At 39.2% G+C, this 25,529-nt stretch overlaps 1 protein-coding gene across 3 annotated transcripts in view; it reads right to left on the reverse strand.

The window, feature by feature from the left end:
• Nucleotides 1–14,323, reverse strand: part of AASS (aminoadipate-semialdehyde synthase) — a 30,518-nt gene extending 16,195 nt beyond the window's left edge. Inside the window, exons 1-14 of one of the 3 annotated variants that reach the window (XM_042018131.1) lie at nucleotides 14,248–14,323; nucleotides 12,228–12,448; nucleotides 10,954–11,130; nucleotides 10,232–10,316; nucleotides 9,428–9,495; nucleotides 9,168–9,314; nucleotides 8,098–8,176; nucleotides 7,871–7,998; nucleotides 7,554–7,702; nucleotides 6,271–6,393; nucleotides 6,009–6,120; nucleotides 5,425–5,484; nucleotides 5,264–5,331; nucleotides 770–891 (exon numbers count right to left, since the gene is read on the reverse strand). In XM_042018131.1, the coding sequence (XP_041874065.1) occupies nucleotides 770–891; nucleotides 5,264–5,331; nucleotides 5,425–5,484; nucleotides 6,009–6,120; nucleotides 6,271–6,393; nucleotides 7,554–7,702; nucleotides 7,871–7,998; nucleotides 8,098–8,176; nucleotides 9,168–9,314; nucleotides 9,428–9,495; nucleotides 10,232–10,316; nucleotides 10,954–11,130; nucleotides 12,228–12,440 (1,531 nt within the window). In that variant the 5' untranslated portion in view covers nucleotides 12,441–12,448; nucleotides 14,248–14,323. Of the gene's footprint in view, nucleotides 1–769; nucleotides 892–5,263; nucleotides 5,332–5,424; nucleotides 5,485–6,008; nucleotides 6,121–6,270; nucleotides 6,394–7,553; nucleotides 7,703–7,870; nucleotides 7,999–8,097; nucleotides 8,177–9,167; nucleotides 9,315–9,427; nucleotides 9,496–10,231; nucleotides 10,317–10,953; nucleotides 11,131–12,227; nucleotides 14,162–14,247 lie in introns of those variants that run through there. The other 2 variants (XM_042018130.1, XM_042018132.1) reach the window with 2 other exon arrangements.
• Between the last annotated feature and the right edge of the window lie 11,206 nt (nucleotides 14,324–25,529).

A 25,529-nucleotide genomic window follows, 5' to 3' on the forward strand; every position in this document is an offset into this window, starting at 1 on the left:
TTCCAGGGGTTAGAAATACTATGTTTATCACCATGAAGGGTAGCAAAAGCAGCCAAGTATGAAAGTAGCATGAAGGAAAAAAAAAAAAAAAAAAAAAATCGAAGCAATAACAACAACAATCAACAGCAACAAAACTGTAAGTTTTAAGGGAAACCACCTCCCGCAATGTATCTTTCAGGCAATAAGGCAATACAGCCTGAGTTTTAAATCTGAAGTCACAGAATCAGGGTAAAGTCATCATTAAGGGTACAGAAAAGGATTACTGAGATGCCCAACCTGAAATATGCTACAGATAAAACCAAAAGAGAGGAATAAACAAGTAAGCATTTAGTGCTTATGGAAGAATCAGGGTCTGAAGTTTTATTACCATGACACTGGTTATAAGAACAGCTGTTACTTCACTCATACAGATGTCTATAGAAACATTTTCATCTTTTTGTTGTGTGAGGCTGAAAACAGAGCAAAATACCAAGAAAGTGACTGACTATCTACAAAACCAATCCCCAGCCCAAAGCAGGTTAGAAGGAAAAATACTTCTTATTTCCCTACAGGTTACACATGCAAACATTTAACTTTTAACATGGCTATGTCCTTTTCAAATCAATTATATAAATTCAAAATGCTCACAAAGCTACAAAATCCTTTTCTGCTGTGGATAATAACAAAGATTTTCTTTATCTGTTCTCAAAACCACATCCATTTAATATTTATGAGAAAAGTTCTGCCACAGACATAATATTGAAATTACAATAAACAAATTCTTACATACCAACTGTGATGTCAATGTTGGAATCTCTAGTGAGATATTCAAGCACAGGCCCAGAAACATAGCCAGATCCAAGCAACAAAACCCTCTTCTCATCACCCATCTTCAGTGACTGAGCCTGTTCCCTAGAAGGTGTTACAGGCAAAATTTAAAATGACACAGAAGGAAACTGTAAGCAGCCAAGGTTAACAGAAGAAGTATTATTTTAGTAAGTCTACAAACCAAGAGCTCTATTCAGACCAAGAGTCAAGTTCCTAGCTATCTGATCCAGGACTGTCTAGCACTGCTTCCATTCTTCTGCTGCTTAATTTCCAGCTTGTTTCTTGTAACATAAACACAACCAAGTCCATCGACACTCCCACTGCTTCTCCAATTGCTTCTAGCTGTTCATCAAAGCTTTCCTCAGTTGTATTTTTCCCAATGGCCAAATTACTGTAACCTGACCACTTGAGAACTACCAATGTCATGTCAGGCTGTCAGAAAGGGATTCCAGGCTCTGCCTTGCTCCCTTTCCATCACAGGTAACTGCTAAAGTACACAAAATCATGCTGGTGAAAGCATATTTTGTGTAAGTTATACTAGGTTCATACTAGTCCATCACAGGAATGTGATAGTCAATAAAAGTCAAATAAATTTAATGCCCAACTAAGAAATCAACATTGCAGACAAGGACTCAGATTTCAAAACCATCACAGAGTGTTTCAACCTAACTACTACTACTCTCATAAATAAATTTAAGTAGATCTTCTGTTGACTTTCAATATAAAATGCATTCATATCAGATTCTGCATTTCTTTCTGCCAACCAGAATAATGCACTTAACAGTTGTTGAAATATGCCCTCAGAAATGCATAAATTATAGTAGGAATGCACATTTTGGTTGTTTATAGTTATTTTTCCTTTTAGCTTAAATTTGCATTAAGTTGTAAAGTCAGAATTGTGAAACTCTAACATATGATGACCACATAGATAAAAACTATTTAGCAAATGTTCCGGTTGGGCAAATTTAGAAATATATCCTCTGAGAGAAGGCACAACCACCCCTCCCCCACCAGGTTCGGGAAAAAATAAATTTTCCTCGAAGGAAAGTGAAAGAGATAAAAACTATTTATTTAACAAACACATGGGAAAAGGAAAATAATGCTAAATAATAAAATCTCTCGCTGTGGAGAAAAAACCTGGGAAAAAGTGTTAGAGTCCTCCCTTTGGTCTCCTCGGAGCTGGGGCTTGGCCCAGGGCCAGGCCCTCTGTGCCCGGTGGAAAGTCCTCCTGATGTGCTCTGAGGTTGAAGCAGTCCAGTAGAAAAGGGAGAAAATCCGAAATTCCAGGGAAGGAAAAGCAAAGTTCAACTCTCAGTCTCTCTCCAGAGAAAAGGAAACTGAAACAACTGGCCAAAAGCTGACTGGAAAGCAGCAAGCCGGGTGCTTCCTCGCTCCCCTGCTGCAGCTGGGAAAAATTGCTATCTCTGTGTGACCTTGAACAAGCTGCAAACTGCTTTGAAAAAGTTTTGCTCAGTTTTTCCTTCCCCCTCTCAGGCTCAGTTTAGAGGCATAGAAAGGCACAAAGTTAATTTCTGGGCATAGAGCAGCGACATGGGATACACATCATAAAGTCACCCCAGGACAGCAAATAAAAAGAATTCTTAGAGTACTTCTTATTTTTGAAGAAAGCTGTTCACTGCCCTATCATTTAATTTAATTAATGGAGAATGAGGTTTGGCTTTATTTATCCCATACCCTGAAAATAAATTTCAATAAATAGATAGGACTTTCAAAGATACAGTCTCATGGGAATCTTCATAAACATATAAGCAAGATCCTCGTTTTCCCTTTGTCCACTAAGAGTTTATACCAGCATTGCAGATTATGCCTCAGAAAGAATCCTGACCTCTAGCTGATAAGACGATGTCCACTCTGCTAAAACCTGCTGACCTTAGAAGAGGACCAACCATATGTCTGCTAAATAATATTTGGTTCAAATGTTTTCGAGGCTTCTCATGGCATCCAAAAGTCAATGTTGTGTTTTTTCATTTCAAAAATTGCCATAACAATGATAGACAATGTTGAAGCTTCCCAGGGCAATCCCTAACAGCAAGACAAGACCGCTGTTGTCCAACCTAAAGCATGGCAGGAAGTATCTGAGTACATTTAGGGGCACAAGGCCTCGAACAATAGCACTGAAAGACTACTCTGAGTGAAGAGAGTTAAATCAATACCAAATACATCTGTATCACCTGTCTGAAGCACATTCCAGCCTACTGTATCAGTACTGTCAAGTTTGAATTAAATCCCAAAAATTTCAGATGTTCCATCCTCCTTCCCTCCTATTTCAGAGACTTTTTTTAAAGTCATTATTTTCAGATCATTAAATCTGTATTGTATGTATCAATGTATCAACTCTCCAATCAAAATTATTACTATAGATTACTGGAAATTTTTACTTTCATAAAAACTTTACAGATCTGATTTTTTAAAAAAATTAAATCATTATTTAATACAGTCACAGAAAGCCTTCTAAGCCCATCATATACTTTCATATGGCAACCCCAAGGACTTTCCTCCTCCTCCTATCAATTCTAATAGAACACCTTCCACAGCTGTACCTTTATGGGCAGGGGAAGAGAAGAATTCCTCTCCATGCTTTAGGGAGCAGAAGAGGTAGGGAGTGTTGATGAAGGGAAGATTCCTATATGAAAGCAAGCTGGATTTTGCAATCCAACTTGTAGTATTTATTAAAAACTTTTCTAGTGTCTAGAATGAAGTCACGCTTGAATCAAACACAGCATGTTTACTCTAGGACAGGCAAAAACATGAGGTGCCAAATGACCCATCAAGTATGGGAACAGAATCTACACAGCTCCAGATTATGCCTATTCTCTATAAATGAGTTTAAATAATTCAGTTACGTTAATCTATGTACAAATAACAATAACATTGTTAATGTGATGTGCCTTTGCAGCTGTGGGTGAGAAAGCAGTAGTAGCCAAGAAGCCAGTAAGGGTGCAAAGATGTAGATGAGTTTGTTTGGTAAATCTAATGGCACCCAAGACAGAACAGCCAGACTGTATGAGCTGAACTATGTCTGAAGTACTCACAGACTTGAAGGACTATTGGCAATTAGTCTAAGTAGAACCCTCCGAAACTAAACTGGACACCGCACAGTACTTTGTTAGAGTGAAAACAAGCCACATTACTCCTACAGGCTCTCAACGAGAGCTAAACCATCACACCCTAAGCAGTAAAACCCTGCTTTCATTTGCATCACCTCTGAAGGTGGCAAAATAAAGGAGGGTATTAATAGCAGGTTCTGCTTTTCTGACAGCTAAGTGAACACCACCAATGGACAAATAAATATCACACGCAACACACAGATCTGCAGAAGTATCAAAAATCTACCCACAAAAACACCCTTGGGAATGAAATCTCCAGATTCTCATGGTAGTTCACACAAGACCATGCAAGTGATTATGGAGGAAGCTAAAAAAAAAATCAGATCATCGCACTGTGTGAGGAAAAAAAAAATTTGTTATTGAAATGGCCTCTTGAGGGGGTCTATCAAAGAGCACAGAACAAAAATCACTACGAGCTGGAGCTTCTGAGAAGCAAATAGAACATTACTTAGTGCGGAAAATGCACCCATAGTTCATCATGCACAAGTTCATAACCAGAAGTCCCAAAGTTCCCAAAGGAAATTGGAGGGGTTTGAGATGCTGAAGTTAACACACTATGTTTTTAGTGCATAGTCCATGTAGTGCTTATGGTCAGACCAATTTAAGTTTTTATATGATATACAGTGCAGCTGTCACTGACCATGAACCTGAACCCACTTATTGTGAAATTAGCATTTTTCATATGTAAACTATAGATGCTTGTTAATAGTAAGGGGCAAGGGGAAGGGAAAGGATTTCCAAGTTATTTATACTTTTGTTAGCTTAATTCACTCAAGTCTACCACTGGCACGTAACTGCTGTGACAGGGTGTGGATGAAGTGGTAGCTGAAGCTGTAGGTACATGAATATAACAAAAATCTGAGAGTCTCAGAGTCTCCCCAATACATCCAGTCACAGAACAGTGCTACCCAGCACAGTACTTGAGCCATACAAGAAGTAACTAGATTCAAGGTATATTCAAGAGCCTTTGCTTTCAGCCATTCCTTTCAAATGACTGTATATTACATCCATTTCAAAAGGGCAAGGAGTAACAGAGTAATACGAGCATGTGGCTGTTTTCTGCCTCTGGTAAAACAGTTTTCATAATGCAAGAAAGAGAAAAATGACCACCTTCTCAGCTTCAATATAAGTTACTAACGTGTTAATGATTTAGGCAATGTGCAATAAAGAAATAAGGAGATCATCAAGCTAGAAGACACTTAGACACAGTGCAATATAGATGCATTCCAGCAAGACACAACAATAAATGAATGCAAAAGGGGAGACAGAATGCAGACAAGGTGACTTTTTAAATCCTGAACCAAATAAACTTTAAGAACCTATATTACCTGCTCTCTCTCAGTTTCTGGATATATTGATACTTAGGTGTCAGTGCGCCATTGGATGCAATCACAGCCTGGAAACATATGAAACAAATTTTGAGGGCTTTATGTATCTCTATGTTTCAAAGCAGGGGAAGACAAGAAGAGTGCCAAACTGCAAAACTTACATCTCGAACAACAGGTGAGTAATTCTGTTTTTCAAGAGGTTCTGAGCCTTCTGATAGCAGCTGTAGAGACGAGTTATTTCAAATCAGGTCATTTTATTACCAAATATTTTTCAAAGTAAAATGTTAAGATTTTAAGTAACATTTAAATGCATGCAACAATGCCAATAACTTGTACATTTGAAATACTTCTGGCCGCAACCAGCATCTCTTGACTTTTAGGAAAATACAGGCATTCAAACAGGAGTCTGACTGTGAGGGATTGTTGAGTGCCCAAGAAAATCAGACGTATACATGTACTGCAGGGTCCAGAAGCAATGAACTACCTGCCAGAGCCTGTTTCCTGCCTACAGAAAGTGTCCTTGACAAATCTCTAAGACATCCAGGTCACTCATGTCTCATTCACATGTTGCCTTTTCAGAGGATTGCCTCAAGACTTCAAAAGCTTTTTTCTTGTTTTGAAGTACAAAGGCAGTTATGTTCTACAGCAGATTCCTTTTGAATGTATACAGGAGACCAGAAAAGCAATAAACAAGCACACCAAATTCTGAGCCTTTTACCTTCTTGTCAGATACATAAGACCTTACCATCTCTTCAATATAAGGGAAAAGCATATCCCCAAAATACTCTGTTGCTTCTATAGGAAGCTGAGCTGGCAGATTGTCAATGGAACACATCAGAATCCCTGAGCCTTCAACACTGAAAGAGAGAAAATAGCTTTTCTCAACTACTTCTTAATACCTGAAAGGTAGCACCTTTCAGAAGTGTTTTAAGTGCATGATTTTTTCAATATAACATTTCACTCTAAAAGTTACAATGGAAAACAATAAAAAGTAAGGGCTCTCCCACCTGTCATGAGTAATATGCTGGTCAGCATCATACATACAAAATGGGTTGTCAATTGTTGTACACTCAGTCATAAATTCTATAGATCCTCCAGTATCTGCCGAAATGTCACATATCGCCAGAAGTCTAAAGCAATTAAAATAAAAAGACTGTGGAACAGAGCATTATACAAATTACTAAGAAACACAGGTATAAAAGGACAAAAGTGAACAGGAAATAAAAGAAATGTGAGAAGATCTATCCGACTTGTAGCCTCCTTCATCTCAACCCATTTAGAAGTCAACAAAACACAAACAATGGTATCCAGAAATACAGTGGAAATCTGGTGCTAGGTTTGCATTCATATCAACAGCATCCAGCTTCATGGAGAGAAAGACTGACAGAATCCATTCACCCATGATCTTTTTTCTCCATCCCATGTGCTGTTAACACCTCCCGTTCATTTTCCATCTACCAATTCCCTCAAGCTGTGCCTGGGCAGTCCTGCATGAAACTAACTTCCCCATCATAAAGGGAAGCCTGAAGAAGTAGCTGCCTCTTACCAGTTCAGAGACAGCAGGCGCAGGTGGAGCATTCATTAGCCTAATGCACAACCTCTGGCTCCACTGAAGGTTAACTCTTCAATTCTTTATTTGTCATGTGAGAGAAAGAAAGGTGTCAAGAGCCAGCAGAGAAGAGACCTGATTCCTCACCAGGATACATTTTCATGTCGTCCTCAAATCTCTGACGGCTATTAGAGAAAGGGTGGCTCCCACCCACACTGAGAGGAGACTAACCCTTGATTTGCACCCCACATTCTATCCTTAAAACTATTTAGGGTTGTGAAGCATTTCCACTACTTGCTGCGGAAATAAGAGGTGCTAAGGAACAGTTACTGAACTTGTACAAGCCAAATGACAGGGTAGGAAGAAGTTTCCCATAAACTCTGCTCAGGCATAGAAACTTCTACCAATACTGGTGCTGTAGGTACATTCCCAGATATCACACTTTTGTTTGTATTGGATTCTGTATGAAGATCAGTGGCAGAACTACCTCTGCAGAAAGACAGCTGATTCCTATCAGTCATTTGTACTGAGATGTTTTCAAAAACTACAAACTGTGAAAACAAGACTGCAAAGCACAAAACAACAAGAGCAAAATCAACGGGGCACTGTAAAACATGCAAGAAGGAACAATGTAAAAGAAACAGAATCATTTACTAGATACTGTGGTGAAACTGCCTAACATTACACGTTAATCATGGTGCTGCAAAATTGTTACAAGTGAAATGAGGTGTCTTATCTTACTTGTGTGGTAGTTCAGGACAGCCGTCCGTTGCAGCAGCAGCAGATTTAACTGGCACCAGCAGCTTCTGAGTGTCCTGCCGACTCAGTAAGCGAGGAGTATTCTGTTCCCAGTATATGCCATTAATTAAACAAGTTGTGTAGGGTGCAACCTGCAAAGAAAGTAACAGATGCCTGATGTTCTCACCTAGAACTTTAAGAAGCTGAAAGCACCTGGTCTAGCATTTTAAGTTAATGCCCTCTCAGTGAATATGCAAAAGTGTAGTGACTACAAACACTCTGTGGAAAACCTTTCATAAAAGAACAGAAGAAATGCTCACATCAATGTGAAAGCGAGAAATGTAATTTTCTGGATTTTTATCATAGTCTGCTGGATCATACAGTCCATCACGTTTCCTTACAAGATGATGGTGACGACTTAACACTGTTCCATAGACTTTCCTGAGGTCTGAAGTCCAAAAAAAAAAAAAAAAAAAAAAAAAAAATTAGCTCTTATACTTCAACAAAAAGGGTTCCAATGTTTTCAATCACTATTACCACTGCATACCTCCAGATCTGGAAACTTCCTTTAACTCATGTGGTTCCACAAACTCACATGGGAGAGCACTGAACATTTCTTGAGCACCCTAAAACCATGAAGTAGGATTTAGAATAAGTAGACCATAAATGGAATGTAACACTGCTCATTTGGTGTTTGAAAACAAATATAAAAATGCCACAAACAATCTGACAGCCCTGCCAGAGAACATCTTCAGAGATGTACACACTATTTCACACATACTCCTGCTTACCCAAAACTAAGCTGCCTGAGCATTATGTGCAAGGAATTTACATCATTCCCCACTACTGCAGAATGCCTAAACCACAATCCGATGCCTGGTTCTTATTTCTAATGGCTGAGCTGGAAGGCCTCAACTCAGCCACAATAGAGAGTTTTGCTGCCACTCTGAGCAGCTTCTCTTTAGGAAAGATCCCTGAAGCCACTCCTCATCAACCAGGCTGTTCTAAAGGCCAAGAACTAGAAGATTACTTCCCCAATGAGCTGTGATCACAACCAAAAGCTTTTCAGACACACAATCCTTTTGGCTAGAAAGAACATATTTATGCAGGCAATGATTTCACTTTATAGCTGGAGCCTTGTTAACTGATCTTTGTTGCCTAAAACAGGGGTAAGTCTTTTCCCTGTGTCACAGAAAATAGCCCTGAAGTCCACTACTTGTAAGCCAAGACAATTCTATAGAGATATAAAAACTCAGCAAGTGTTGGAAAAAATTATTCTTTCCCCCATGCTTTAATGAAATGATTCAACATACCTTGTGAGCACAGAGTCAAGAGGGGGGAGAGAATGGGACAGAAATCATACAGGTTGGAAAGGGGACAGGAACAGTAAGATTTAATCCATGTTTCATGATAAGAAGTTACCATGTCAGCCTTGGCAGGCATGATCTCATATTAAACATTTTAGTTTATGGTACTTAAAAATAGTTACTGGCAAAGGAAAATGTGAAGTCCTGGCAAACAAAATGAAACCATCAACCCATTTAACCTGATACAGATCAAATGCCAAGAATTTCTATTAACAATAATATAACATTTCATCTTGAAGACAATTCTTACCTTAGAAACATTACCAGTGCCTGTAAACACAAATGTTAAGGGCCCCACTGACTTTGGCATCAGTCCCAGTGAAATTTCATACCCGGCATCCCGTACTGCCTGCACAGCCTGACTGCTATTCCTGTAGTTATGTGCCATCCCAATGTGCTGAAATCAAAGGCACAGAACCATCAAGATATTTTCCATATTCAAATACAGATAATTAGCAGATGCCAAAAGGTTATTTAGCTAAAGAAAAATACATACACACATACTCTTACCATGAAAGGAGTGTGATGACCCAGGGCTAAAAATCGTAAACCCAACCCATGCAGAATGTTGATCATTCCTGTTGTTAAAAAAAAAAAAAAAATCGGACCATCAGTCTTAACTACAAATATGCACAGTTAGAAACTGCAGAGACAGACTGAAGCCTCAAATCATCCCGGATATTTTTTCCCATGTTTTTATATCAATACTTTACTTCTAAAGAAAATCTACATAAAACCAGAGAAGGAGAAACTTAATAGCAGTCCATGACCTTAAACTTGCTCTTGGCCCATTATGCATTTAAGCAGTATTTAACATTCAGATATCCTTTTATGAGGTGTATCCACATCACCAGATTCCAAAGAAGGAAATAGAAGAGTCTCCTGAAGAAACAGCATTGAAGCTCAGTAGAAAGAAATGAGAGCCACGCCTCACAAAAAAGAGATTTAATGCATAACAGTAACAAACAGATGTTGTTCAAGCTCTCGGGATGGACAGCAGCCCTTTTTTTTTATCAAAAGCCTAATCAGTTGATCTCTTGATCTTTAGTCTGCTCCAGATTAGTTCAATGGACAAACAGGACTTGAAGACGACAACAAAAAATATTAGATTTGTCAGGAATCCACATGACTGTTTGACATGCCATCTCATAAAAGTAGGAGGCACAAACTGGAATGGAAAAAGGCTGTTAAAAGCAATAATTAAAAATGCAGTTAAAAACACATCGCAAGCCTCAACTTTCAGGAAGCACAGACAACCAGAAGTATTACAGGAAGTCACTTGTTGGAAGCCTGCCTTTACTTTATACACTATACCTGCTACACCAGCCCACTTTCCAAAGGCCACAACTCGCATTCCTTTATGATCAACCATTTTTTCATAGTCAAACAGTCGAATTTCCTGAAAATACACAGCAAACTGAGTATTAACATTTTCAGTGGATGCAGTTTGTGGCACGTTGTTCTCCCAGGAGCTACCTTTTCACGCACCTTTGTCATTCTTCATGATAGAGTCTGATGGATAAGATAAGATAGGCAAATATATCATAACAGGAGTTAAGTATAAAAACATAACAGTTGCACTGAATTCTTGTTTTGAAGACTCTCTGCACTGCCCATGCCCTCTTTGCACAGAGCTCCCCAGCGTGCCACTCCAGCAGCTGCAGGCCCATTCACATCCTCTGCCAAAAGTTGCTCATTTCTGAGTGAACTGGCTGCCTTCCTCTGAAATGACCAATATGCACTCCAGCTTAGTAACTTTCCAAGAACTCCTCATGCTCAGAGAGAAAGAGCCTTTCTTGAGCACACCATGCTCACAATTCGTCTGCCTTACACACATGAAGAGAATAACACTGCAAACACAAGATCCTCTGAGCAAGAAATACTCAGTTTCAGGAAAGGGTACTGGAAACTGTCCTCATCAGCCATCCACGTTTGCTGGAAGTAACTATACTAGGCAGCAAGCTTTTGACCACACTTAAGCATTCAGTTTCCACCCAATGTTAACTGACAATGGCCTTCAAAATGACACAATTTACCTGTCTTAAAATCTCATCCAAAAGGGGCATGTTTGCCTCTTGGGCTTTAATAGTGTGAGAGAAGAAGGCATAGTTCTTTTTGGGGATTAATTTGTCCTCCGGAGGTCTCTTCACACCTATTATCAGAGAAGCCTCAGAAATATCTTCTTGAATAATGGCACCTGCTTTGACGTACTCCTATGAAATAGAAAAATCAAAGAAAATTTCTCTGTTTTTTCAGATTCAGATCTCAGCATATTAGCAACTAGAACAGAGGAAAATTAAATAATTCTTCCAAGCAGAAACAAGTTACTGCATGTGATACATTCACAAAATTCTTCGATAAAGAGGTATCAAGTATTAAATTGAATTACCATGCTATTATCCTATTATATGAGGCCAAATTATAATTATGTGTTAGTAAAATACTTCATCTTAAATTTACAGACTACAAAAAGGATATTTTACTAAATTTAAAGTACCCTGTAGTATTGCAATAATGAATAGTCCTTTGTAAGGTGTTCAAATACTTGGAAATACATTTAGAGAAATATGAAAAATTCAAAAATATGAAGACTGATGACATGTGATTTTATAAAATTGTATAAGCCTAAATCCAAGCTGAAGAATGATTTCTAAGGAAATATGTTTACATAGGATGATCTGTGCTCTGATGAAAAAAGCACTGTGCCTTAATTAAAAGGTGGTATGTGCAAGTAATCACTAATTCCCCATTTTTGTTTCAATTTCTGTTTTATCAGTTATCTTACAGCACAGCATTAATGCTGCTACAAGAACAGTAAAAGCTCTCTGTCCTGAAACTCACAGAATTAAAGAAAAAAAATCTCTCTTCATTTCACATGAGGAAAGGGATTGAAGCAAGAGTGGAATTCACCAGATTTGTCTTTCCTGTTCTTTTAAGAAATACAGGGGGTTTTTAGAGCTCTTGCCTTCATACAAACAGAAGACAAAAACAACAATGTTAAAGGAATTCCCAAGTTTCCACTTCAAGAGAACCTAGAACTTCTAGGGAGAGTAATGACAGGACAATAAATAAATAAAAACAACTCCAAAAACCCACCATGGTGCCAACATTACGTTAAAAGGCTAAACAAACTATTCTTTTTCCTTTCCACTAGCAAATGACTCCTTATTTAGCAACAAAATTTAATGTTTCTGGGAGGTTTTTTTTAGTATGTTTTCTCATAAATAGCCTTTGAATATTATTTCTCCTATGTACTGTGGTTAACAACTGAACTATGGTTTTGCTTTTGTCTCTCAAAATGGGACCTTACCCTTTCATGGATGGCTCTCCGGTTTGACGGCTGCACCAAGACCTTGTATCCCATCTTTGTCAACTCCTTAACATGCTTTGGTGCTAGAGGTGCTCTTCTTTCCCATGCATTGACATCTTCCCTCCTGATTGCCAGCACAGACTTACGATGATGCCAACACTTAGCATGGTGGAACACACACCTACCATTCGTGTGACTAAAGGCTCGGAGCATGGTAAAGCCTGATGGCAGCAAAGACAAAGTAATAAAATAATACAGGTACGTGTACAATTCAGACAATGTTTGTGCAAAAGTTCTGGTCTCCTTTGGCATCTGCTGTAAAACACAATCCAGATACTTCATACTCTAGTTACACCTTACTTTTGTGAGACATTAATTCAATTTCCATTAACTTTGTTGCATCTTGATCTGATGAGGTGTCCTTACAAATTTTCAATTTTACTAGTTGTTTTGATTACTGAAAAGGAAGGCTTTTAATGTGTCCTATTCAGCAAATTTTTAACTACAAGGCTTTAAAAGAATTCTGGAAACTTAAAATTACCAATTATATTCATTTGCCACCATAAACATGCAAAGACCATCAAAATTTGCATCAAGAACAGTCAGAAGTAACAAACACACAGAAAAAAAGCAGAATACAGGCTATATGGCAAGCAGTTGATTAAAAGAGAAAGCCCAACACTAAGTATTTTTACACAGCTAATTCTTACACAGGCAAAAAATGGAAGATAAGGCCAAGACCTTAGCTACCGCCTAGCAGTCAGCATATGTGTGGCCAGGAACAACAGGTTTCTCCCTAATACAAATTTTCTGCAAAGTGGAAAAGCTTCACTTGGACAGATTCCTAGGACCTGCAGAGGAAAACCCCTTTATTTTCTGTCTCATCCTCTTCACTCCCAGTGAATCCTACTGTTTACTTCTGCGGGGACGCTGTCAGGTCCAGCATCAAGTACCCAGGAGCCTAAGGCCTTCAGATACTTATGCAATTAAAAGATGTGAATCTCAGAGATAAGCTTCAGAGATGTGAACTTTGTTTCCAACACAATTTTAATTGATAATACATGAATCTCTGTATCTGAATCACTTGGAAAATCCTGTTTGTCCTCATGCCTCAAACTTGTAGTATCTCTATACTCCTAAAGACTCCAGAGGTCCTGTTTAACTCCAGGCTTGCTGAAACAGAGGGACTAGCACATGAAGGAAAGCATGAACAGAAGCACACAGTCATCTACAATAGCTCGAAGTGTGGTCTTCCTACCATTGCTACATTTTTCCACCAGCAGAGGTTACTGTACTGAAGTTGGAGGTATTTTGTGACACTTCTCTTCAGCATGCTAAGAGGGTTCTCAAAGAGCATGATGATGCCACTCAGAAAAGAAGCCTTGTCACACTATCTCACTATCTCTGCACGCTAAAATATAACCATGAGAGCAGTTCATACTAAAACACTGCACCTCATACCCAAGCCTGCAGTGAAGCTAATTTCCCTCTCACAGAAGACTTGCACAAGGAGAGAAGTGACGCCTTCCAGCAGAAGTGCACTGCCCTGCACTGGGATCGTGGGAGTCCGGGCAAGGAGCAAACAGTCGGGTGACCTCTGGCAGGCTAGAAGTTGGTCTGTATGCCTCGCTGTGTATGCTGAGGCTCAGCCACAGAGATACCCATATCCCCTTGTAAAAGTGAAACTAGCTTTAGCATTGCAAGCCTGCAGAGCTGGGAACCCTTCCCGGCCTCCCCAACACGTCGAGTGACCGCGGGGCCGCACCGCGCCGGTCCCTGCTGGCCCGTGCTGGGAGCGGGTGACCGCACCCCGAGCATCACCGGGGCTAAGACAGTGCCAAGCAGCACAGCAAGGGGCCTCCCGCAAGCAGGGGCGACGCGCGGGAGGGGAAAAAATCCCTGGGGAGCGTCAGGGAAAGGCAGAGAGGCGGCGGGCAGGGGGAGAAGCGGTGTGAGCGGGGGCGGAGGGCACCGGGCAGTGCTTGCTGGCACCCGGAGCGCCGGGCAGCGCCGAACCTACCTCGGGCAGCGGGGCGGCGGCAGGCACGGCCGGGCGGCCCCGGTCCCTCCTCCGGCCGATGTCCGGCGGCGCCACCGCCCCGCGCCGCAGCCAACCGCGAGCCGGGCGCGGGATACACCTCCCTGGCCGCCAATGGCGCGGCCCCGGCACGCCCGCCCGCGCCCCCCGCTCCGGGAAGGCCAGCTTCTAGGAAATGCACGGAGGAACCTATTTATGGGAACTGGGCAGGAAACATCCCGGCAAGCCAGCGGAGCGAGCTAGGAGGAGGCACTTGCCTGAACTTAATGCTGTTCGGAGAGGACTTCCTTCACCAAGAGCTGTCAGCTGTGAATATTCCCTGGGAGTTTGAAACTTTTACTAGGACACAAGCCTTTCCAATGGACATGTTACACAGATAACATACGTGCCCCTATGTTGCCTCCTATGTGGTATGTTCTGCTTTGGCCACGAGCCAAATGCTTAGAGCACTACTCAAAAATTGAGAGCTGTCTTCCAAGTTGCAGGGTCATTTGAAACGCTGACTGAAAAACGTGTTGGAAGCATAAGCATGAGCAAATTGGGGTTTCTAGGGAAAGTCTCCTTCAGCTTTTTACATTGGAAGATACTATCTGTAAATTACTCCTTATATCTGAAGGGTCTCATATCTGAGCCACCACTGAATGCTCTAACTACTGTGATCGTGATGAAAAACTTTTAAAAAGTTACCACTGTCCTTTGTGAGGCCTGTGACATTATCTAGACATCTACAGGATTGACTTCTGTAGATGAGAAGGATAGGTTGATTCCTAATTATAGAGTGTTGCTTGGATATATGCAGCGTTGCAGCTCCGGTCAGCTCTGCAAACACAGAACTGGATTTTACAAAACAGTGGCTAAAACCATTTTTTAACACCAAGGCATTTCACTTTCAACATATTTCTGTTTGCAAGAACATTTAGAGACTCCTTCATGTGTATATAAAAGAGACTTTGCTTTAAGCTAAAACTCTATACACATGACTTTGCTTGGGGTCAAAGTATTTTTTGTGTCATTTGAAAATTATTGAGGTTTGTACATTTTGGGTTACTGATGCTTTTGAATGTTCTTCTAGGGTAAGGAAGTTCCAGGCTGGGCCAAAACAGTCAGCAAACCAAAGATCATCCTTCTTTAGTCACAGAGATATACTTGGTGACTCTGGCTTTATCCAGCAGCAAAACTAAGTGCAAACAGGAAGAGCAGAACAAGTAAGGACGTGACTGAGATACTGCCAAAAAATGCCATTTGGAGAGTTGATTTCTGCCACATATTTGCCATCCCTCTGAAGGGAGATTGAAAATTTTATCAGCACCATTTGAGTCTCTTCCTGCATCCAAAACAGACCAGGAGAACTGCACTCCAAAAGTGCCCATTATGTTTCAAAGAGAAAAAGGCAGCCTAAGCAAAGAGCATGAACTCATGCTGTTGCAATATAAAGCCAGGTAAGGGGAATTCCACTGGCACTGTACTGTGCTCTGGATAGGGAAGATGGAATGGCTTAAAAGGAATAAAACAAATCTGAAACTCAGACTTTACAAAAACATGGTAATATGGAATTAGAGCTGTTTTCTGTAATAAATACCTTCTGGTCTGTGTAGATTGTGATTCCATCTGTCTGAAAAACCCTAATTATAAGGTCTAATTCTTACTCAGCTGGAATGCTTTTTACTCAGCACTGTGGGGGAAGTGCTGACTTCCATTATGGTAACAATAAACTCCCAGAACACACAGAGAGATGTGGACTTCATAGATTTTATTCTTAAACTGTCAAGTATAAATCTTGAATCTCTTGAAGTCAATGAAAAACTCACACCAACTTCTGCTGGGATAGGGTTTCTCCCCAGGTCTCAAGTGAACAGGGGATTTGATGTCCTGAAGAGATTATTGCAGACTGTGTATCTACCTCTCAAACTCTTGTTTCTCCTTTAATTCTGGTTTTATACTGCAGAGATCAAGAAGTTCCAAGAAGCTTTCAGGCTTTCAGTCAGAATGAGGCTATTGAAAAACATGACCTTTTATTCAAAAGCCACTACCTGCAGTGGCTGTTGACTGCCACTGTGAATACTGACCTCACAGCAGAGTACTAGACATCACTGAACAGCACAGTGTTGTGCTCTCTACAATCATGTAGAGGGTATTTTTACATTCCTATTGCCCAGTGGGGAAAACTGCCTTCTCAGCGTCCCCAAAGAAAGACCTTCTAATTTTAGTAACACCTAAGATGTAGGATGTATCTGTTCACGTTCACAAACACTAGAATTCACAGTAGCATCATTTATATTCCTGTTCACTTTGAAGCTTTGCCTTTCACATTCATACTGCATACTGAGATTGCTGCATCAAATTGAGATGCCTTTTTAAGTCATTCTCATAATCCTTAAGACATCATGTAAGTATTTTTAAATGGCTGTGTAAATAAACCTAAATACAGAAAATAACAGCCTGTGATATCAGGTTAGTCAGTAAATTAGTGAATTGACTCATTAGAAGACAACTACCAGGTTCATTGCAAGAAACCACAGCAGCTCAGCTAAAATAATCTGACATACTTTCATAAAAATCTTCATTGAGTCTATTAATTAGATTTACCAATGCTCATGCCAGTAGGGCTTTCAAGTCAATAACAATCTACCACTAAGTATGGATCCATGGCATGAATAAAATCAAAACTGGGACCCCATTTTGAGAGAATCAGGGGTTGCTGCTTAAAGAGTCCATTAAAGCAGTTGTGCTGTAGCTGCATTAAAAGTGCCACCTTGCTCTTGGGCTCCTTCAGCAAATAATGGCAGTCACTGCCTTAGCTCCTGCAAGTGAGGTTTGTTAGGAAGACCTGAACTTCTTCTGAAAAAAAATTGCAACAAAACTCAACACTTTTTTCTGTTTCTGTGCCATTAGTGTCTTTCTTTATCTGTTTGGCAGTAGGAGAATGTATATTGTTCACATTTTAATGCTGATAAAAATGGCACAAAATTGTGGTCCAGCCCACAATTCACATTCAGATCAGTGCCAGACCAGATGTCCAAGACTTCTTCACTAATACTTTTTTGCAAGATTTCTTGATTCTTTATGGACCTTTAAAATTAGAGATATAAAAGTTATTTTAACAAAACCATTAAAATAGTAGGAAGTATGTAACATGTATAGTGACAGGTTCTAGACCAGCACAACTATCTTTAAACCAAGAAATAAAAGAGAACTACTCTGTCTAAAAACAAAAAATAGCTATTTCTTTCATAAGGCTGCTTCTCATTCTTCAGTACAAGTCAGCAGACTTAAACAACTGGTGGAGTGTGCAGGCACAAGACCGAAGTGGGACGGGGACAGGAAGAGGAAAAGGAGATGTCTGCTTAGGCCACAATTGCTGATGTAAAAAAAAAAAAAAAAAAAAAAAAAAGCATGTTAGGCTATTGTCTCAGTATGGTGGGTTTTGAAATCCATTGAGAAGGATGTCCCAAACTAGATTCTCAATGTACTCCTGCATGTGATCAGAGTATATCCAAGGGCCAGCTGGCTTTCAAATCACTTCTGGGTGACTTCTGGGTGTGATAATAATGTTCTGGGCATTATAATAGCAATGACATGATTGTTAACTGTAAACTAATATACACTAGGGATCCTGAATAGTCATGTAAGTGCGACAAAGCTTGCCTTGCCGTCCCATCAATGTATCTATACAGATTCCTTTCACTCCACCAACTGGAAGAGTGCAGTGGAGATGAAAAACAGACTTCCATAGAGGGAATATGAGGGCCATAAACAGGAACTATACTAAAAAATATAATGCCATGAAGATTTTCCTACCTTGGTAACCCACCTGTTTTACTACATGAATTTTACAACCTTGCAGCCAATTCCACCTGCCCAGGAATCTGCCCAGGAGCCTGAAACAAAAACTGCTTCTTTTGTGCTACCCTTTAAAAATTACTTTTGTATGACATAAATACACCATAAACCACACCATTAACCAAGGGACATTATCTTTCTATGCATTTTCAGTATTTAGATCTTAAATCTGGTGTGGATAAAAACACTATAGAAAAAAGAATAAACCCACCACACGACTGTATGCAAACACATTTATATGCACATACAACCACATTTATATGCACATACAACCACATGCATTTATACACACTCAGTGTCTTCATCTTCTTTGGGAAAACATTTAAACTACAACCAGTGGACACATTTGAGAATAAAAAATGTACTGAAAGCTAGTGTGCAACTTAAGTTCTTTAGTATGAATGAAAGAATTAAAAGCTTTATATTGTGTTTATAAAATCAAGTCTTTGTATCTTGGCTCTGTACATCCCATATCACAAGATAACAACTAGGTCCATAGCAATAAAAGTCTACCATTAAAACATTACCTTGATTTCAATTCCTGGACAGAATAACAATAACAAAAGCAAAAACAAAAACAAAAGCAAAAACAAAACAAGAAAAAAACCCAGCCCTTGAGGTAGTAGCAATGACTTAAATAGGTTGGTTCTGAGTAGCTCTTTCACAAGAAAATGTAAATACTTATCATTTTATCATTTAAAATAAGGGTATGATAGTGAATCAAATAAGGCTGCCTTTGAGTTCCCAAATTAAATATTGTTTATGCAATTATAAAATCTTTGACTGACCTTAGAAATTTTTAGTGATTGGGTTATTGTTTCAGTATTGATATAGAATTCAAATTACTAATGTCTCTGACTTTATTTGGCAAAATAGAAGAAAACATTTATCTATTAGGAAAATCAAGATGGAGAAGAGAAGCATGAATTAACTGACTTAAAAGGAAATGGTTTTGCCACTAAAAGAGATTCTACCAAGCCATCAAAATCAAGGTGCAGGATGCAACTCCACTTGTAAATGGACAATAACAAAGCAATAAAAATCTCAAGAATCTTTTTCTCTCTCTCTTTCAAATATTAGAAACCAAACGACATTTCCAAAGAATTAAACAGCAAACTCCATGATCCTTTTAACAAGAGTGCATTGTTCTTCTGATGTGAGGACTTACAGTTTACATATATATTACAGTATGCATAAAAAGACCCTACATGCTTTCCTTTCAGCAATGTTCCTGGAGACTTCAAATTCGTAAGACGCTGAAGAAGAGGATATATAACAGAGTTAAACATACTTCATATGAGCTCTTTGAAGCATTTAACCATGTCCTATCTGCTCTTTTTCCTGAAATACCTAAAGACATACTATAGTTAGTCTCTCCTCCAGATACGACACTCAAAAATTGTTAAGTAAATCAGGGTTTCAAGTACAGTCATACTGTTCCCTTGAGATCCAAGGGACCCAATTCTCAGTTATATCTGCATCCTTTTAACCACTTTGCAATGTAGTGGGCTTCTAAAACCCTTCAAATATATAGAAACAGCCCTCTGAAAATAACCTTTCTTTAAGGAGTTTCCTTTTCTGATACATTACTGCAATAGGGCTCCAGAGCATCCCTCTCCCCAGAGCCCTGTGCCAGGAGACAGAGCAGCAGGTGGTAGCTGGCACAGGAGCATGCCAGGATCTTATTTGGCATCTGGTGATCTAGAACTCTGCTCTGGTCCAGGCCTCATGCAGAGTGCTTTATACATTTACATAATGTTGATGGAGAATTTGTTCGTTTCTCCATAGTGATCATGGAGGGAAAAAAAAAGCAGGAGCCAAATCTTACGGTGACAAAAGCATCCGTGACACCTTATTCATCAGTGGGACCCTTTCACTATGTACCTGAAGGAATGAAAACGTGGCATGACACACTAGAATTTGTTTTCCAAAACAGAGTATAATATAGCATTTTGGTCTGCATCTGACTGAATATTATAATGCTTTAGGAGAGTACTTTGCCAGACTTGAGAAACTGTGGAGAGAACTTTTTTTATAAACACGTGCATATGTGTAGATATGTATAGTGCGTGCATACAGAGAGACCATCTTCTGAATTTGATTAAAGTAACACAACCCAATTTTGCTTTCCTGGAGGAAATCATGGTAGTTGATAACAGAATCAAAGAATCAGTTGGTTGGAAAAGACCATTAAGATCTTCAAATTCATCATAAATGCATTATACTCTATATGTGATAACTGCCAAGAGTGGTTGTCAGAGTCCTGAATATAACAGAAAGAACATACTTTGGTGTAATAACTGTTCAGAAATGGAAAGGAAAAAAAGAAATTACCAAAGTGAAGTGTTTTCCAATATTTTTTTCCAATGTTTCTCAACAAAATAGTTCAAAGATTTTGATCATTCAATTTGGAATAATATTGAATCAGCAAAAATTAATCTTGCCTTTTTATTTTGAATTATTATTACCTTTCCAAAATAAAATTACTTAATTTGATAAATAAAAGGTTTTACAATAATAAACATCTAAATGTTTGGGTTTTGAAAAATTTGGGATAGCCATGGAAAAACTCAGTCAAAATAACAGTTATTCAGGTTAATCCAAACATCTTAATATTGAAAAGGGAGTCTCCAGAGGGCAGGAAGTGTACTATTTAAGTGACAGGTCTCAGAAACCTCCAACTGTGACGAACTGAAGTTTATTCCATGCAATTCCTCCCTAACATAAAGCCAAGGGATTTAACTGACATTCAGTGAACAAGCAGCTGAGGCAGTGTCAAGCATTACCCATCTCCAAGGGATGTTATGCTCTGCCAGCTCTAGTGTGAAAGCAGGATATTGCCAGAACAGTGGTAAAACACGAAGGACCACTGCAAGGAAACTTGTCAGAGTGAGTTTCAATTCTGTCAGGTTATCCCGCCTTAAAAAAAAAAAAAATTGCTTGAGAAATTTAGAAATACAAAGGAATGTGATTTTTAATCCCCTCACATTGGAACAAATTCAATGCATAGCATTGGCTGCTGTCTGGCTCTGGTGAAGACCTCCCTCAGAGGTCCTCAGAGGAATGAGGATCTGGCAATAGGCAAAATTCTTGCCAGCAGCACACAGCTATATCGCCAGCAGGGTAATTACAAAACCAGAGAGGAATAGTCTTTAGTGACAGCCATAAATGAGATTCGTCAAAAATCAAGAAATTTTTGCCATGTGTAAGAAAGAAGGATGCTCATTCTCAAAACATGTGAACAGATGAGATTTCTTGCCAGTTTTCAAACAGGAAATAATGTGTGTGATGGGGAAAACATTTCCATTGCAATAGTTTAAAGTTCTGGTATGTATATCTAATGAAATCTATGTGCTGCCACTTTGCCAGCTCTTCTCAGCAATACTGAATACTTCCACTTGATGGCACCAAATTTTTTTTTTTTTTTTAACCTTAGCTCAAAATAATTCTCTAACGAGATTCTGAATTCTGAGGAGATAATCAGGAAAAAATATTTATTTTATGCTTTCTTCTGAGCACATTTCTTTTCTTAAAAATCTGGACTTGTTTGTAAGAATTGCAGAGAATTTCTTACATTGTCTTTGTCTCTTCTATTTGACCATGACAGTTATTCAAACTACCTATTTTTTTTTCCCAGTGCTTAGAGAGTATCTTCTTTAAGTGACGAAAAGGTTATGTTATCATATTGTTATGAGCCAGCTCCTGAATGTGGATGAAAGATGTATTTTAAGATAAATTTTGTTTCTGGCCCTATCCTGGAAGCTCCATATGCATTTGCTTGTTTTAAAAAAGAAAGACACCGATACAGATCATATCAAAATAAGAGGCGATTTTTTAAGGGCTGAGTACCAACTTTGATTCTTAACCTAAATTACCTGTTTATTACCTATTAATTACTGACTAGTGATTCTCCAATAGCTAAGTACTTTAAAAACAACTTTTAGACACTGCTTTGTTGTTCTGTTTAGGCACTAGGAGTGTAAACAAACAAAACTGTAGTTTCGATAGTTGTCCAGTTATTGGGGATTTCACAAGCTTCAGACAATGTCGGAATCATGTACAATGTACCAGATAATAATAGATGGGATACTGGATAACATTAGGTTACAGTAAACATCCATTTCTTGTTCCTCATCTCCTCTTGTGACAGTAAGGTGGGTATGGCAGGGCTGAGTCCTGTGTCTGTGCAACACCTGCATGGGGAGGGGAGGATGACGTGGTTCATGACTAAACCTCCCAGGTACTACAGTGAATGAGTGATGTACAGAACCATCCATTCCGGTTCTACAACTGCAAACAAGCATTTTAGCCACATATAATGATATCTCTAATGTTTCTGTCTATGAAACAGAGAATGTGGTGCAGCATTGGGGTTTGGAAGGATGAGGGGCACAGTTCTCTATAGGGAGAGGATTGGGAAGCAGGGACAGAACAGCTTTGTGCATGTCTTCATCCAAAATTAGGGTACTAGTTAAGGGGTTTCTAGGCAAAAGGTAATACCAGAATTCTTCTTCCAGAGGCTGCATTTTTAGGTCTTGTAGGAATAGACTCTGCAATGTGTGGTCTGCACAGACATTGTGTGCATGTGCAGTAGAAGAGCCCTTAGGATGTGCTGTATTTATTGTGCAGGTGCAAATCAGCTGCTTCATGTGTAAAGCAGGGCTGACACTTGCCAGATACATCTGATTCACCGAGTGCCAGTGGCAGAGCTTCTCTGTGCATACACACGTATGTACTGTCACTTAGGTGTTCAGACACACAGCATGATTGAAGCCACTGTCACTGCCATGAACAGGCTGCTAGATATCCAAAGTTATCCTTAACTTATAGGAAAGAGTGCTTCTATGTAAAAGCCTGGGTAGAGGTTGCTTTCATCTACAAATCTCCCTTCCCTTCTGCCACCTGTTTTCTTTCCCTGCTCTCAAGGTCCAAACTTCTCACCTGAGTCCCGAGTCAGCCTCTAAAGGACTCTTCTGATCTATAAGATTTAAAGGATTATCCAATACTACTTGTTTATCTACTGCCAGTTCACAAATCTATAATGAGACTAATTTCTTATTTTCTTTGGAAGTATCTTTCAACTCTAATTTCCACAAGATTTCTTTCTCTACTGTGAGAAAGTAAGCCACTTGCCCAGTCCTGGATGTTAAGATTTCCACACAATCTTAGCTCCATTTGAGACCTAATTTTGAGGTCAAACCCCTGTCTTTGAGGATATGAACATTTCAACTAACTGGGGTTCTTGGACCAGGAACTGAACCCAGTCACTAAAACAGGTATCTGTCATGGGCTGGTTTTCCTCCTTTCCATTCTAGAAGAACAGTATGGAAGAAAGCTCAGTCCTACAAACATGTAAGAGCAGCACTATTCATAACATTCAGTTATTATTTTAAGCAAGTGATCTTTCGTTATTTCTGTCTAATGACATCAGTCATTGCAACTAACTATAAAAAACCCCAAGCTTTTCACTTTTTCATTTTACTTCATGCTCTTCTGTCATTTCTTACCTACCTGCACATTACTGTTATTCAATTACTACATGATATTTCTAGTGTTTCATATTCTGTTAGAACCTGAAAAAAATTGGTGAGGAAATCCAAGAGCCTGTGAAAAGAGCACAAGCCTCCTTTCTGGCTCTGGAAAATACAAAGAGTAATCATTACTAGCTAAAGCTTTATTAGAGATGAAAAATAGCAGCTGGGAGCAATATTTTTCTTTTCCTCACCTAGAGGAAGAAAACTCCTGGCACCATAGCATCCTTCCAAGGCACTTCAGCTATCTAGCATCCAGCTCAAAGCAGCTTCTCTGGGAGCAGAGATCCTGCAAAGGAGTGTCAGCCCCAGCACGCACTCCAGTGCTGCTGTTCTGATGCACTATGTGGGATTTAATTGAGAGATGTACTTCCTCTAGGACAGAGGTCTGACAGCCAAGCTCATTTTCTATGGGCAAATTAATCTCACTTAAACCCCTCATTTTCCCTGTTTAATAGAGGCTGGTCATGTTAGTCTTAACTCACAATTAAACCAGAAGTTATTAACGTCACACAGAAAGAAACCAAACTCAAAAGTACTCTTTTTCCTCCAGTATTCCAACAGCTACATTTGTCTGAGTAGTATCCTGATCACATACCCATGATTCACCTCTCATGTGTTAGCAATCATTTACTTCTGTTCCACACAAATTCTGCATTATGTAATTTTTATTACTAAAAATTATTTTAAATTAGAAATGGAGTCATGGAGCAAAGAGAAAAGTTGCATGCCAATGCCAAATAATTTTGCAAGCATCCTATGCATAAACCTCCATAGCCTCTGGTTTTTGTCACGCATACTTTAATTGTGGTTATGAAGTTACTAGGAAATTACTGTCTCTGCTTAGATTCTGTACTATTCTGGCTGTAAGACACTGTTTTGTACGCTTTTTGATAAAGGATATTTCTGATATAGTTTTAATAACCACACTCAAATCTAGGTGCCACAAGCTAGTCTAAGTTTAGAGACATGATCTGGGCCATTTTGCATCCATATTAACTATAGTGGAAAAGCTCAATAACGACCAGGAACCCCCCATGTTTTACCTTTCCCAGATGGGAAGCTAGCTGACCCTCTCCAAGGCAGGTGTAGAAGATGCCCGACATGTGGGCAGTAGGGATAAGCTCAGACTTTGGGCTTCAGTAGGAGTTTAAGCCCTGAAGTACCATGGGCATGAACCAAGGTCCAAGAAAACATATTTTTAACTTTTGGACTCAGTGATCTTACAGGTCTTTCCAACCTTAATGAAACTACAGTTCTATGGTATTCAAATTCCTGATTATTCACAGGTTTTTCAGAGTATCCATCCATAATTCTCCATTGCTCTAAGTGATCTCATCAAGATGTCATAGTATCACTAGAAAAAAAATTATCTGACCATGGTTCTTGTAGAGATTAGTGCCAGAAATGTGTTCTTCAAGGACTTAAGAAAACAGAAGCTGCTGAAGAGAGATGAAGTGGAATGAGTTAATGATGTTAATCTGTGCAGGATCTAACTGTCTGCAATCCAGGAAGCTGCTCATTTCTGAAGAGTATTGGGCAAAAAGACAGAGATGTTGGCATAGCAAGGGTCTCAAGTGGCAAGCGCACTGAAGGAGAGAGGGAAAAAATCAGATAGGTTGTTTATGCCATTTGAGTCTTATTGTTTTTTCAGGAAAAAGGCCCTTCATACAAAGAAATGTGTTCTGTGAGAGAAACAGGAACCCACAGAGGCAGCTAGTGAGTGGGTAACCCAGTTATACCTACTAATACAGGACAGCTATTTCACTGTTAAATGTGACAATGATGATAAAGATCACAGGAGGATGACACTCGAAATACAAAAGAAATCAGTATCATAGGAGAACTTCATATTAGAAAAAATAATCATTGGAAAGCCATAAAAAGCTATTC

This window comes from Corvus kubaryi, unplaced genomic scaffold, assembly GCF_017639235.1.
Source record: "Corvus kubaryi isolate FWS band 111438036 unplaced genomic scaffold, C.kubaryi_AGA036_p1.0 137, whole genome shotgun sequence".
Taxonomy (NCBI): domain Eukaryota; kingdom Metazoa; phylum Chordata; class Aves; order Passeriformes; family Corvidae; genus Corvus; species Corvus kubaryi.